Below are 17,273 nucleotides of genomic sequence, written 5' to 3'. Positions count from 1 at the left end.
ATAACATCCCTTTGATTCTGTCAGTAGGGTCAGCTGGCTTCAGTGTTTGAAGTTTGTCAGCATGGATAATATTACGTGTGATCAGAAGAAATTCTGAAAGAATGAAAAATGGTAATTGATTATGGTTGGATTACTAATGAACTTAAGGGGCATCAAAACTGTAGTCAGTTTGACTTGTGTTGAAATTGTCAAGATGTCTAAGTGTGCATTATCTCCAGTGCTGAATGGCTAAAATCTAAGCAACTAAAATGTCTTGTGAAATTCAGTGATGGCTGGAAATGGGAATTTCAGTGATTAGAAGTACAAAGAGTCCTGTCTGAACAAGCATCTTAGGTATTATTCTGAGTCCAAGGCAAGTTGCATAGGTTTGAAAAATTAACAACAGACATAATATTTAAAATTTTATGCTAAGATACTGCCTCTTCTTTCCGTTAAAGTTAATATTTGGGTCCTTAGTAATGCATATGTTTATTGGAAGAGTATGTATGCACTACAGTAAATATATGCTGAAACTTAACAAAATCTACTGCAAACAGTTTTACTATGGGTGAATTGGGGAGAAACAGTCTTAAATGAGTATGAATTCTGAAGCCAGTAAAATATAGTTGAAAATACTCCAAATAACCAACAGCAGATTTCCAAGAATTTGTTTAAAAATGCAACTACTATGGTTGCAATCATTCAGTTGTAAGATATGGGCTCATGAAATCAAATATATACTCATTTTTTATGGTCTTGGAGAGGCTTGGTACAACCAAAGTGTAGGAGATGAACTAACAATTATTAAATTCATTTTAGCATGGAACGCTACTCTGTGATTTATGTAATGTAAATAAAATGTGCTTATAAAGATTAATTAAAGGTTAGTAGTGGTTGTATCTCATTTTGCATTTAGTATGGGTCACTCACAAAAGTGCATTTATATCGTAAAATGAAATCAAGCATGATAATTTTCATCATACATGATGCGAGGTCACTCATAGTTGAGGTCACTAAAATCAGATTTAACTGTATTACGTGTTGTAGAATTAGAATCCAACAAATTTGTGAATTTAACATGAGGATTTACATTCCACACAAAGACCCACAATAAATGTTCATACCATTTTTATATTATACAGCTCCTTATGCTGCCAAGTCACCCAGTGTGAAATTTTAAATTAATTCTTCAGAACATTTTCTACAATGAACACCACTCCCTCATTTCAGTCTGTTAAGGTAACCTGTGAACCCACTTATAATGTGGGGATAGAACCCATTTTTCATATAGGCCCTTATTTACTGAATGTGAATGTGAATAAAATCATGACAAAATTGGTAAATCTTAATAGCTCATTTCTTGGTCAAAAATGGCAGATTATTTTCATCAAAATGGTAGTGGCAGGCATTCTAAAAATTAGATAATTACATCTTTTGTAATAAATGAAGTAATTGGGGTAAAACATGAAAGTTAATTGATCTACCTGCCCAAGAGTTGATGGCCATGTTGCAGGTGAATTAATCTCATTTGACCATTCAAACAGTGTTTTAAATTTAATTATGTAAGAACCATCTTTATAGTATCTAACATTAATCAATGATGTATTCAAATCATTCACATGTGTGATGTGATTTGGATTTTTAACATAGCTTTAAGATTTTTTCAGTCATATTGCTATGATGTCTGCAGTGTGGCAGTTTATAGTGATGTCTAGCCCCAGTCATCATGCTGCAGACATATAGCATGATGTCCCACCCAGTCACATTATCCTGACACCAGGCCAACCAGTCCTAACACTAACCTCTTAATTCTGAGCACCAAGCGAAGCAGCTGTTAGTACCATTGTTAGAAGTCTTTGTTATGACTAGGCCAGGGATCAAATCCATGACATCCCACATCCAAGGTAGATGCTCTAACCATTAGGCCACCAGAGTGGTCCATTTACTTGTGTGATCAAGGATAGCAAGGGAACCAAGCAAAAGGCATACTTGGTGCATGAAAAGCTTAGGCTCATAGATTGGGTTAATTATGGAGAAGTGAGAGCTTATTGTTTGTAAATTGGCACTCTAGAGGTTTGCTCAAGATGAGCAGAATTTTCAGTTACTTGTAAATAATTCACAGCTTCAGTATTTTACATAAAAAACTATAAAAATGTTGAGTTTATATGTTGTTTTTGAAATAAATGACCATCAATTTCGAAACAAAAGGTTCTAGTTCTGTTCTGGATCAACAGAAGCACAAGAATGTATCAGATTCACATGCAAAAGCAATAATATAATGCACAATGTTTTCACAGGTACACATGATGTATATTGATATATCTTAGAGTAATGTTTTTAATGATCTTTTTATGACTGGTTATCTTGACAATAAATGTAATTTTTACAGAACAGTTAACAACTTCATTAGAATAAAGCTGTTGATTGAAAGTTATTCCCAACAAATGAGTGTTCAACAGTTTAAGACACAAACACCCCACTCTCTTCCATTACTAAGTTTAATTTTTCAGAGGAAATCCTGTAATTCACCATCTCACTTGTGCAGGAGTCAGTGTTTTTGAACCCCATTGTGTGTTAGTGGTAGTTAAACTGAGATAACAGTCTTGCAGGATATGATAATGTCAATAGTGGTTTTAAGTTTGTGTGCTGCTTTTTCTGTAGTTAATGTGTTGGTAAAACTTCATGTTTGACAGTAAATATATATGTCTTTTATATAGTATACACTATAGTTTGACAGTAAATCCATAATTGATGTCTTTTATGTAGTACTCACTATACTCCATGTTTGACAGTAAATCCATCATTGATGTCTTTTATACAGTACTCACTATACTCCATGTTTGACAGTAAATCCATCATTGATGTTTTTATATAGTACTCACTATAATATATGTTTGACAGTAAATCCATCATTGATGTCTTTTATATAGTACTCACTATACTCCATGTTTGACAGTAAATCCATCATTGATGTTTTTTATATAGTACTCACTATAATATATGTTTGACAGTAAATCCATCATTGATGACTTTTATATAGTACTCACTATACTCCATGTTTGACAGTAAATCCATCATTGATGTCTTTTATATAGTACTCACTATAATATATGTTTGACAGTAAATCCGTCATTGACATCTTAATGATGGACTACTTAATATGTGATGTCATCTTATATTAATGTATTTTACGCATAATAATACTATGCAATAGGATCCATGAATATACCTACCTTATAAAAGGACTACTTTATACTGAGGTACCTTATGTTGAGAGAGCGCTTCATAATCATTCACAAACGTTTTTGCATATATATTAGGATTACAAGATTAAGTTTTGACCAGTTAAACTTGTATTGAGGAATTGGAGGTATGTGTTTTGTGGGTTTGGTATTAGTTCTATTAATCAGTGTGTATATATATATATATATATATATATATATATATATATATATATATATATGTTGGTATTGCAGACTTATAAGTCACTTGTTGCATTTAACAATACTTTAAATTTGGTTGTCTTTCCATCTATGTCCTACATATATGGTATAGATTGTTCCTCACATTATGTTTTGTACTACAGAGCTATTTCAATGACAATGCCCTGACGCTCATAAGGACACTGATCACGGGTGGTGCTACCCCAGAATTGGAGCAGATTCTGGCAGAGGGTGCAGGTGTGAGGGGAGGATACTGCACACCATCTGTCCTTGCTAACCGAGACCGCTGTCGAGTGGCCCAACTCTCACTCTTTTCTGGACCACTCTGTCAGTTTGGGGTAAGAGCCTTTACAATAGCGAACATTACACCCCCACCTCTTATGTAGAGGTAAGAGTACATAAAAATCCTAATGTCTCTCTATCTGTACCTCCAATTGTGGATCCTACCATCTGTGACACAATCTTGAGAACACAGCTTTACAAATCCTTGTATTTTAGTTGCTGTCTTGTAAACTCGTTGAATTTTGAAAAAGTTAGTTTCGTCCTTGAAAAGTCCTTTAATTTGTTGAAATTGTTCCCAAAACTCATCAGATTTATTTGAGGAAATGCCAAAGTTTAGAACTGAAGTAAGGAAATATACTCCTTGAAAACTGTTGGAAGTTCTTGAATAGTCCTTGAAAAACAACTCACTGGGGCTGTACAAAGGTGAACTAGTCTTACAGATTTTAATGGATTACCATTGAAATTGGTAAAATATTATAGTCATTATATGAAGATGCAAATGTCAGCTAATAATTCTGGTCCCACCATTTTTGTACATGTTCTGACCTTTTGACTTGCAACAGAATGCAGTGTATGACAGAATCTTATGAACACAACTTGTCCCACAGTTTTCAGTCAGTGACTTTGAAACATTCTAACATTACAGTTATCATCTTAACCCTTTACCTCGTATAGCAAAGTTACCCAGTGTAGCAAGCTATAAATAGAACACCTGTTACCTATTCGACTCCATATGCATAGGCCTGCGTGTTAACTGTTAAGCAGTGTAGTGTATGTTACGTTTAACAGCAATTTTAACCATTTTACATTTTTGGTACACATCTATTATGTGAGGAAAAATTTAAGAGTAAAGTCCAGTTGTTATAGCTGTGTAATTATTTTTCACGGAAGAATTTTTGTATGTGCTTTAAAATCTTGAGAGAACTCGTTCACCGTCCACATCTACATCACTAAGTCATCTGAATTTGATAATTTATAAAAACTAATTGCTGCCTACATCAATATCAGAGCCTTTACCTAAGTTATTGAATCTTTCATAGTTGTGATTCAAATTGTGAAAACTTTGTAAGTACTGAATGAAATCTGAAACCTCCATTTTGGAGAGTGGAGATTATGAACCAGTTACTTTAAATAGCAGATATCGACCAGAGCATAAACAGTGACCACGTGATCTGACATAATTGTCATTCGCAGAAATGAATGTATTTAATTGGGGGTCTTCCCCGAAGGTGGCGCTCCAAAAACCAGCTTAAAATGGCTGATGTTTACAGCACACGTCAAAAGGTGCTTACATGCGAATGGAGTAGAGATGTCAAAAGGTGCTTCCATGCAAATGGAGTAGAAGTATCCAAAGGTACTTGCATGAGGTAAAGGATTAAGGTTTGTATTTCAACCAGTCATTTTGCTCCTGCAGTTTTTATTAGGGTTATTGCTCTTTTTATATCTTATTTTTAGGGTATCACTGAAAATTGTGAGTGTCTCAAGTCACATAATATTTTTTGTGATTGCTGTGAAACTTTATACAATTTATGGTCATCATCTCAAGATGGACATGTCAACAGATCACTGTGATGCTCTGATTTTTGTAAGAGTTAGTGCCCTTTTTGAATTGCTGGATGTAGTGAATGGCAGAAGTTGGTGAATGCAATTCATCTCGCATATTGTAGTGGATCACCTTAAAACTTGGAAATGTGAGGTCATTGTCTAAAGATGTACTTATAGATAAACCACTGCGATTTTTTTGTGTTATCATCTTTTTGACTTGGCATCTGATGTTAGGCATGTCAGGATCTTGTGAACACAACTAGTCTTTCAATTTTCAGTGGATTGCCAAAAAAATTTGTACATTTGCATTGTCCTCCAGCAACTTTGACAGAATTTTGTGAATGAAGCTAATCAGTTTTCAGTGAATTGCCATGAAACTTTGTATGTAGTTTGGTCATCATCATTAGATATGCATGTAGACAAATCATTGTGCTCTTGCACTTTAAAGAGTTATTGCCCTATTTCTCTGTTGGTGAATGCATTGTAAGACGGAATTCTGCTAGTGCTGTTTTTAATGTATCACTATGAAACTTGGTACAGATAGCCATTGTTGAAAGATGCTCACTTTGAAAAGTCTCTGCTTCTGGATTTTGCTACAGGATACTACATGTGACAGAATTTTGTGAATGTTACTTCTCTTGCAGTTTATAGCAGATGGTTGTGAAACTTGGTACATTTTATGTTTATCCTAATAAGTATGTTGACTAATAATTCAGCTTCATAAAATCAGATGTTGAGGAAAAACATGACAATATTTCTGATATTATTTGATAAATGATTGAGTGAGATTATGATATGTAATTTTTAACAGTACAAAATTTGGGGATATAATAATTGCAAAGCCTCTAAAAGTGGGAGAATGTGATTAAACCAATTAGTGAAGCATGGTCGATTATATATTATAGATAAATTATAGGTACACCCAGTGTGTATTTAAAGACATCTGTGTATGGGGTATAAACAATTGTTTTTCTACACCACCAAAAGGCAGGCATATATTGTTATGGCATCTTTCCATGCACCGGTGTGCATCTATCAGATAGTTACCTTTTTCATTCTGCTCAAAAACAATTCCACTATCTACATGTACCAAACTTTGTTGATAGTTTGCACTTGGAGGAAGAAGCCTTGAGTTTGTCATTAATAGGCCTAAGTTTAAGGTCACTGAGATTGAAAGAAAACACTGAGTCCACCCAGTAACATTAATTCTAGATCACAGACCTGGGAAAAACTATGTGAATGACATGTGCTTGGAGTAAGGAAAGACCTTTTGATTTGGGGGTCGAAAGATCAAAGTTTAAGGTCATTGTGACTGAAAGAATACAAATATATTTTTTTGAAATAAGTTTTCTTTAGACCATTTACCTTGATCAGAATTTATGGAGGGCTTGCACTTAAGGCAAGGAAGAAACCTATTGATTTTGGGATCAAAAGGTCAAAGGACAAGGTCATTGTGGCCCAACCAATCCTGGCTTTGCACAACAACTTTTGTACTAGAGTTCTTGACCAAACTTTGGATGGCTAGCACTTGGGATATGAATAACTCTGTAGATCAAGGATTCTACAGGTCAAAGGTCATGATCATGGTAAGTCTGCACATTAAGTTTTGTTCAAGACCACATTCATTGATCTTTGGTCAATCGTATTGAGACCTGTTAGTCAGTAATTCAAAGGTCATCATGTTGTGCTAATGCCTACATACAGAACTATTAAACACTGGGTGGGCATATAATGTCCCATTTGTGATACTCTTGTTTTTAAGTGTATTCGATCATATGCAGATTTACATGTTGTCATATATGTCAAATTTATTACTGGCCAGAAAAAAACAAAATAGTTTAATACACTTTTGTAAACTTGTATTTCAGAAGAATGGAACCTATGGTGAGCTGTTCATTTTTGCCCTGAGACAGCATGGAATTTTATGTATTGGTTTATATAGATTCCGAGACACAACCGCTGTTAAGGCAGGACCATCATCAAAACGCTATGTGATAACCAATCCACCCAGTGATTTCAAGCTGCTGGCGTCTGATCAGGTACATCAGCTTTGCAAGAAGTTTTTATGTTTACAGAAATGGTGACATAATATTGTCATAATCCATCTTGAGATCCAAATATTGATTGAAAAATGACCAAAGTTTAAAATGTAACTTAGACATGCAAATAAGTCTAGTGGTAGAAGACATTTTTTCCCCAAAAAATTTTTAACAAAGTTCAGTACTCTCACAAATTCTCATATTGTAATAACAAAAGCAAAATGTAATAAACTGTATTCCTTTTTAATAAATGTTTTGGTATGTGTTCTTGAGGTTTGACTAATGTTAGATTTCCTCCTAAAATCATGCAGTGAGTGCAGTGCTGTTGTTGTGAATGCAAATGATGCATGCTAGACCTCAAAATCAATGAGACCTTTACCATGAAATGGCCATAAAGCCAAGGGAGCTTGAGGTATGGTCTTGCATCCATCATGCATTGTGTCCCTTGTTCAGCAATAATTACAGTTCTCAAGTTCTTTCAGTAACCACTAATTTAAAAGCAGTTTAAACCAAAATAGGCAGGGAGCATTCAGGCATTTACAGATGATACTGATACACCACCAAAAATAGCCATCTTCATTAGAGAAAGAAAAACAACAACTTTTCAAAACCACTCTGCAAATATTGACCCAATTTAATAAAAAGCATTCTGGCATAGAGGGCTTTCAGGGTTGGAAAAATCATTCTCATGTGTCATCCAAAATGGCTGCTTTTGCTATAAAAAAAAACAACCTTTAAATAGATTCTTCTCAAACAATTTGGCCAAATTTGATAGAAATCATTCTGGCAAAAAGGACTTTCAAATTTTATACAGATGTTGCAGAATTTCCATAAAATATGGCAGCTGTTACTAAAATAAAAAAATACTTCCTCCAACCTACTTAACAAACTTGATATAAAGCATCATGCAATGAAGGCCTCAGAATTTTGTACAAATAGGTTAGAAATCAAATATGCATACTATTGCTGAAAATACAAAACCTTTTAAATACCTTTCCAAAAACCACAGAACAGAATTTGACTAAGTTTGGTAGAAAGCATCCAGACATAAGGTCCTTTTAAGTTTATACAAAATTACCCAGTCTGCCATCAAATATAGCTAATTTTGCTTCAAACATAAAAACCTTTAAATCACTTTTTCTCAAAAACGGATGAACTGAATTTCATCAAATTTGGCAAAATACATTCTGCATTAAATTCATGAAGATAATGCCAATCTACCTTCATATATGACAGCCATTACTTACAGAAGAAAAAAGTACATTAAACAACTTCTTCCCAAATATCAATGAACATAATAAAACCGGATGAGAGATTCAGGTCCAATTGGGACCTCGTTATTGTTATTTAATTAATAAAGGCAGTACTTTGAATCAAATAAGATTCCACTCTTACAGTTATACATTTTCAAAGTTGTACTCCTTTCATTGAAATGATAGGAGAATGTTTGCCAGACAGATTTCAGATATATTCTTCACATATCTGTAATTGTATTAATTTTTTGTTTCCATTAGTTATTATTATTATTATTATTAACGTAATGATGTCTTTTTTGTTACATGACACCTTTAGTTTTCTAAAGTCAGCTTTGTTTGTCAGAGCTATTGTATTTACCATATTTACCATATATATTGGGACACCATATTTTTGGGCACACACTAAATTAATTTTTAAAGTAATTTTTTGCGCACTGTAAATTATGGAACATGTCTTTTTTTGATTTGTAATGTGTGGGACATTTTTTAAAATCATTCAAAAATTACATGTCAGAAAATGCACTCAAACTTATATTTTATTAAAAAATATTAAAGTGTGTACTTGAGACAAAACTCTTTAACCCACTGAAGCATCTTCTCATCAACCCTACCCGTCTCCTGCACATTTATGATTTTTCCTTTTGATGCATATTTTTTAGCTTCCTCTTGCAGTGAAAAATTATCATTAGTCATAACACATCTCTTGAAGCAGAAAATGCAAGGACCAAAGTAAGATTTTTTCATCTCTACCAGTCATGCAAATTCTCACACTTTTAACCAACTTCTTATTGACAGTCCATCCATGAATGAGAGCAAAGTACACCACAGTTTCATCCATGTTTATGATCATATTATCAGCAAAATCATCTTCTTCTCTTCTGGCCTTCACAAATTCATCGAATGAGTTTTTATTTTCTCCTCCAAATCTTCTGAGAAATGATGGGTCATTGATGCCTGTGCATGAAGCACTAGATTGTGTTGTTTCAAAAACTGTCAATTTATTTTTAAATTCCCATGAATATTGGTACACAGGAACCAAAGTTGGCTTCCGTATGTCCACCAACTTGGTATTTAAAACAAATCAGCACACTTAAAAGAATCCAAAATCTTCTTCTGAGGTCAGTTTGGTTTGTAATAAAATAACTTTATGTATGATTTCCTGTCGGCAAGTTCAGACAGTGAGTTCATTGCATCTCTGCCAATTATGTTTATTCACCACCCAGGCTTCTTTTTCTTGTCACTGTTAATCATAACTTATACATTGATGTTTACAGGGTAAATATTATACACAGCAATAATTTGCTTTAATAATATTATTTTGTAACCCATGCTAGCGATCATGTACGATCCATACTTTTGGTTGCATGAATATGTTTTTTTAGCTTTCACATGCCATGAAAACTTATCATTAGAGACAACACATCTCCTGAAGCAGAAACTGCAAGGACTAAAGTAAGATTTTTTTTTATCTGCACCAGTCATGCAAATTCTGACACTATTAACCCTCTTCTTATTGACAGTCTGCCCAGGAATGAAAGCAAAGTACACCAGAGTTTCTGCATGTTACTGATCATACTGTTGCCAAAATCATCTTCTCTTCTGGCCATCACAAATTCATCAAATGTTTTTTTTTCTTCTCCTCCAAATCTTCTGAAAAGCTCTGGACCAACGATGTCTCTACACAAAGTACTAAATTGTGTCACTTTAAAAATTGTTCCATTGTGTTAATTTATTTTCAAAATTTTCCATGAATACTGGTAAAAAGGAACCAAAGTTAGCTTCCCTATGTCAGCTGACTTGGTATTTTTTAAAATAATTGTCCCTCTTAAAAGAATCCAAAGTTGTCTTCTGAGGTTGGCTTGATTTGTAAACAGTGAGTTTATTGCATCTATGTCAGTTGTTTTTATTTACCACCCAAGCTTTTATTTGCTTGCCATCAGTAATCATAATTGATACAAACAGGCATTAATGTCTCGAAGGTAAATAGTATACACAGCAATAACTTGCTTTAATAATACTTTTTTGCAACCCATGCTAGCAAAAGGATTGTCATTTGCATTTGCAGTGAATGTATTTTCAATTAATAATTTTTATTTTTGTGAGATACTGTCATATAGTTAACCTGGGTATAATACAGTCCTGTTTATTTTGTACCTTACACCCTGTCATGCATGAATAGCAGGTTCCTCGAGCAATCGGTTGATCTCTTTCTCTCTCTTATTTGCGATTTTATGGATCCAGTTTTCAGACTTATAACATATCAAACCTTGGAGTACAACCAAACATGATTCATTTCTCTGTATTTACATCAATGAATAATGTGTCCTGTATTATCTGATAAAAGTGATATGCTGCATTATGGATGCATATGCAACATATACAGAGTTTGGGAATATATTTTTTTTTTTAACAAAGTTCTCAAAATGAACAAAGAGGAATATATGATCACAATGTAAGGTTAGTTTCTTTCATTTTATTATCAAATAAGCATTTTGTTTATCTGTTATTGCAACATGCAGTGGTGGTAGGGGCACAAATTTATTTTGTTTTTGTCTTGGGACACATGACCTAGGTGAAAAGAAGTTTCACCATATGTTCTGGGACAGGACAAAAAACATTTGATCATGTCCCAATATATATGGTCAATAAGGTACATCTTGTTTACAATTTGTCAATTGATGGATCTATATTTATTATTCATGTAACCTCACTGTGTTATCATTTGAAACATTTTACATATTTTTTTATCAGCTAAGGTTTTAATATTTCTGATGTTTCTTCCAGTATGCACCCTTTCATTGAAAGTAATATCTTCCAGGAATTTTATTTTAACTAATCAGTTTCATTCATTCAGGTGTGCATTTCCTATGGTTTACACTGCCTTAAAATTGCTACATATATTCATCCAGTGAGTTCACAACCAAGTACCAATCTAAATTATATATATATGGGATACTGAAATTCAGATGGCTCTTGCCATAAAAAATTTTCTTAAAAATCAACATGATGGCCATATATTTCGAAATTTAATATAAAATCATTTAAAGGATATATAATAATTTCTGACCAAAGTGAAAACATTGATATACCTAATAATTATATGTCAGACAATGTCATTTTTGGTTCTAGATTTGCTGCTGTTTTAGTATTAGTATTACCTTGCCATGATTTACTGATTTCCTCACAAACAAATTACTTGTATAAATTATTGCTTCTTTTTTAAAAAAACTATGCTAATTATATATCAGCCAATTAATGAGCATTTCCACAAAAAAGTCAGATATGAAATTTTATTTGATGAGATTCCCACAAAAAACTTAGAGAATGATTAAAAAAAGTTGTTGTTGATACTATTTTTGTTCTTAAATTTGGGCCTTGTCTTTATTGCCTTGTGCTTTGTGGCTATAGTGTTTAAATAAATGATAAACATAATAACCAAATACTGACATTTGTGAACCTCTTGGATGGGAGTGTTGAATGGTGTCTCCTGTTCTTCCTGTCACAAACTGAAATCTCCCACATATGAAAATTTATGTTTAAAAATTTGATTTGTTCCATCTGACTGATAACTGGCTAGACAGTTTAGTTGCTAATTTCAAGCAGCATGACAGATTAACATCTTTTGATTCTGTCAGTTGACTTTAGTGTTTGAAGTTTGTTCTGGTGGATTATTTTATATGTGAGCAAAAGTAATTCTGAAAGGATTTAAGAGAGTTGATTGTGGTTAGGTTACTAAAGAGCTCAATCAGCATAAAACAATTAACATTACTTTGATTCTATCCTGAGGGTATGTTCTCCTTCTGTGTGTGTTATCCCCCAATGCTAAAATGCCAAAATAAAAACAACAGAAAGATCCCATGAAATTCACTGAGAATGTGAATGGAATTTTAGCAGTTGGAATCAAGCCATATTTTAAAATCTGTTACAGTGGCAAGACTGACATCATGTGTCATGCAAATCCCCATCTCATAAAAGCATATTAACCATGACAACACATAAGCCATCACTGAAATCCATGTTCACATAATCTGCATCAAATGTGAATAAAGTTGAACATGCCAAGACTACTATTTGCCAACTTTATAGACAAAAATAATCATCATTTTTTATTGCAGATCATTTTCCAGATCTAGTCAAAAGAATAATTGGTTCACTGACTCAGAAATAAAACCTTCTCATGCAAATGGAAACTACTTACTTAGTTACTATTTTATCGTTCATAAGAAATTATAATCTTAATAGAATAATAATAATAATAATAATAATAATAATAATAATAAAAATGATAATAATAATAATTTTATTACATAATTTCACTGTTATGACTGACCTGCAGAATGTGACCAGCAACCATGACTCTTAGGCAAAATATGCATTTGACACTAATATGAACAACTGTATTGCAAAAATTGATATCAGCACCACTCACCTTGATTTAATCCTTTGTAAAAAAATATAAATGTAAACCAGACCAGACTACATGTCACTAACTGCCATTGTTATCTGTAATGACTGGGATGAATGAATGAAGTCATTGTCTTTGTTTATAATTCTAGCAAGTGATAGCCATTTTTCAGATTTGATAAAAAGTGTTGATAGTAATGATAATTATGAAAACAAAGGTGACTGCAAATCAGGCTTAAAATTACAAAGGGTGTGATGGTTTAATGTATGTGTTTGTGCTTCATGTGGAGAATCTTACTGACATTAAAACAACATTAGACCCAGACAGTACCAACCTAGAGCAGTTCTGGCAGGCAATCAGTAATCTGAATCTACATACAGGCAGGAAACAGTTTAAACTTATTGGTTGACTCGGTAGAGCTGTACTAATATTTGACACTTTACCATGCAGACAATGAAAGGACAGTTTGAATCAAAGAACAGTGTGTATAATACTCTCTTGACAGCCCAGCTACTTCATGCAAATTGTGGTCTCTGCTCATTTTTTCTGATCCTAAATTTATTATTTTCTTTTCATTTGGTTTCCTAGAAGTAAATCCATGTTTCTTCATCTGTGACAATCTCATTCAAATGTCTTTGGTCACTCCATTTATATTTGGAGTATGGCTTTTTGGACTGTGGCTTTTTGGTGATTCAGCTTGAGCATGTTTATATCAGCCATCAACAGAACTCATCTTGTGCAAATGGCTGTCAATTTATTTGTTTCATTTATGTATGGACCATCATGATGGTAAACTTATAAAACTGGTTCATTTAAGAATAATGTATTTAAAAAGAAAATGCTTTAAAAAAACTAACTTTATTTTTCCATCCATTTTTTGTCTAGAAGTATATATACTCACTTCTAAGTCGAGCCCAACTGAAATTACATAGACCCTGATCTGCACATGCATAATGCACTGGCAAAACAGGTTCTGTGTTGTTTGTTCTGTTCTACTAATTACTCCTGTCATACTGCATAGACACAGATCTATGACAGATTTGGGATTGTTTAGTTTGCAGTTGGACTTATCAGCGACTATATATGGAAGGCAGGTAAAATTACTGCTTGGTAGCATTCATGCCCAGTCTTATTAATTGCACATGATTTCTCTCTTATGCTGTAATGTTGATTTAAAATATTCTTTGCCATTTATATTTAAAATGATTTGCTTTAATATAAGAAGTAAAGTCAAGCAATAATGAAAATTAATCGTATGAAATGGTCCCAAGGTATTTGATCATTGAGATTTGTGGGACATTGTTGTTGTTGTTGTTGTTTGGTTTAACGCCATTTTTCAGCACGATAGGCTATACATGGTGGCCAGTATTAATGGTGGAGGAAGAACCCGGAAAGAACCACCGACCCACGAGAAGCTACTGGCAAGCTTTCTCACATGCCCACATTGGCTGAATCTTAGACTCGAACCGCCGCAGACAGAGGTGAGATGGCAGTGATCCATAACGAAGGCCGCTTTAGACCACTCGGCCACTCGGGGCCCCTTTGTGGGACATTGAACACAAAACATGTAGTATAATAAGCTGAATGTAGCTGGTTGTATTAATTTTATTTTCAATAATTGAAAGAAGAACAAAACACAAGAAAATGTGCAAAAATTCTGATACAGCTCTTACGTCTTTATGAGTACTACCGGTATATATTTCCTGTATTTTGATGTAAAATTTGTATGTTTCTTTTTTTTTTGTGCATAAATATCATCTTGATACCCAGTAAAAATTTGCAAACAGCTAAACTTTCCCAACTACTGCTGTTATCTGAAAATGTATCCTTCATCTAATCTAGCTGTGTATATAAGAGAAGGTGCTTAACACCAAGTAAAATGTGTTCAGTATGTCATTTGCACACTTTTTGAACTTGTGGATGAGTATATTTAGCAGAACTTCTGTGATTATAGCCAGAGATTTATACTGTCAGGACAGTTATAATAGCCCTCAAGTCAGGAATTTCATGTACCAGTTTAATAAATGGTTTAAATCAGATTTTGATTAACACTTTTTTGTACAGTACATGTATTAAATTTTAAAGCGGTTTACTTAATTGAAAACCATACAATTACTTATCTAATTTATGATCTTTAAATACCCTAGTTGATCAGCAATTCAGCAGGTTGTATAAATATTTCTAAAATTACTTGTAGTTATAGTGGGACAGAAGTGACCTGGTGGTATAACTTTCCATTGGAATATTCATTTACGGCCCATAACCCACTTGACAAATTGGTATTGTTGTGTATGCATTTTATATGTTTGATTTGAGCAAATGATCTAGTTCCCATCAAGCATGTTTAATGTTTGCAGAAAACCATATCTACATTATATTTTTGGTGATTAGGCTGTAAATAATCTTTTGATTAAAGATCAAATGGTAAGGTCACTTTGGTTGAGCTACAGAGAGATTATATAAGAGTTATCAATGTGACTTTAAAAATATGACATTGTACAAGCAGTTCTCTGAAATAGTTTAGACTAAATTATTTTTTCAATATATGAACCTTAAAGTTTTATTCCATTCCCTTTGCCAGGTTTTCTGCCTTGCTCCTTGTAACTTTTCTCACAGTTCAACCTCTCCTTCCAAAGCCAATGATAAAAGTAAGAGCTCTGCTTCTACTACTTCTTGTGCACCATTATAACACTGTAGATGTGCATGTTGCTTTTTGTGTGTGACACCATTGCATATGCAATACTTTACATATGTATTTTTCAGCAGTTTCATGAATTATTCATTAGACACTCTTCTTTTAGTAAAGTAGCCAATTTTAGAACCCTTGGAAGAGGAAGAGGAAAGTTGATCATGGTGGTGTAAGTGAAGGTTGTGTTGGTAATTGTGGTGATCTGATGATAATTATGTTGATGTTGATTGTATACTAAAGTGTTGTAAACTGTGTTGGTGATATTAAGTGTTGATGGTAGTAATTATGATACTGGTTGTGGTATAGCAATATTTGTTGTGGTATTAGTGATGTTACTGTTTAATATTGAAATCTATAGAGTTCATCTGATTAATATTGACAGAAAATAATGCTTCAGCTTTTATAATCTTTCAAATACTAAATTAGGTTAAGCATTAACATTATAGCTCAGTATACATGCCATATTTAGTTAAATTGAGACCCCTTCCACATAGAATTCAAGATTTTTCTCCAAAATTAATCACATTGCATGATAGAGAGTTTGACCAGCATATTATTAGCTCTGTTGGTCAAAGACCAGAAGAGTTTATGAGATGGTCTGTTGTCCTTCATCCATCGTCTGTTATCCACTATCCATCTGTCCATTAGCACAAGTTTGTTATTGACACTCATAAAGTACTTGGATGATTCTCTTGAAATTTCACCTTCATTCATTCATGATCAAGTTGTTGATCATTGTCCTTCAAGTACCACAATAACCATGACTGATTTGATATCTGTGAGTACATCAGTGGCTTATCAGGCCAATTTGTGTTCTAAACTGTCTGTGGCACATTTGACAGAAAATGCCCCTTTTGTTCACTTGATCAATAGAGGATGTGCTGCTTTTCTGAGATTTATGCTGCTCATGCTTCTGCAGTGCCACTGCAGTTCTCTTCAGTTCAAGATCTGTAGCTCCAGTATGGATGAGACTGTGCCTTGTGGAGTGATCCTGTGTGAGATCTTCCCAAGACTCTGTTAATATTTAAATATTTCAAGGATGACTTGAGGGAATCCTTGAAGCATTTCTTTAGATCAGACACCCTGATATTGCTTTCCATCCTTCAGGTCTAGTTGGTCCCAATGTTACTACTGTATGGTCTTAAACTAAGAACAAATAAATTAATCATGTTAGAGTCTGTGATGGAAGAAAACATAAATTTGATGAAGCTTTTGAGAAAAGTGATGAAAAGTCATTGTATAATATTGCGCAGGAAAATAGCCACCTAGTGGAGATATTAAAATGATTAGTGAATACAGTGTTGACATTGAAATGAGTAGTGAAAACAGTGAAGACAGCAAAGATTAGTTAGATGTTCAGAGCATTCTAATATAACAGTAACTGCACTCAACTTCTGTTACAAAATGCTGTACAACACTGTAGAAGTGGAGCAGAGCAAGCATTGGGAGAACTTCTCAGAAGCTATTGCTAAAAACAATGAAGCAAAAACCAGAATGGAAATATAAATTTTTTTTATTATGTTTGATGTTACTGCCTATTAAAGGGCTTCAATAAGTGCAGTACTCTATACAGAGGTCTCACCAGGATTTTAAAACATGGAGTCCAAGACTCCCATTTTGGTAAAACTAGGAGTC

At 33.5% G+C, this 17,273-nt stretch overlaps 1 protein-coding gene across 2 annotated transcripts in view; it reads left to right on the top strand.

Annotated features, from left to right (window-relative positions):
• LOC149803260 (calcium-activated potassium channel slowpoke-like) overlaps positions 1-17,273 on the top strand; it is a 346,338-nt gene that overhangs the window by 304,832 nt on the left and 24,233 nt on the right. The window contains exons 22-24 of one of the 2 annotated variants that reach the window (XM_089952912.1): positions 3,566-3,760; positions 7,118-7,288; positions 15,531-15,597. In XM_089952912.1, the coding sequence (XP_089809038.1) occupies positions 3,566-3,760; positions 7,118-7,288; positions 15,531-15,597 (433 nt within the window). The remainder of the gene's footprint in view (positions 1-3,565; positions 3,761-7,117; positions 7,289-15,530; positions 15,598-17,273) is intronic. The other variant, XM_089952911.1, reaches the window with a different exon arrangement.

The sequence above is a fragment of the Sinohyriopsis cumingii genome, chromosome 3, assembly GCF_028554795.1.
Source record: "Sinohyriopsis cumingii isolate HCF-2022 chromosome 3, ASM2855479v2, whole genome shotgun sequence".
NCBI lineage: Eukaryota > Metazoa > Mollusca > Bivalvia > Unionida > Unionidae > Sinohyriopsis > Sinohyriopsis cumingii.
This window is presented reverse-complemented; position numbering and strand designations above follow the sequence as displayed.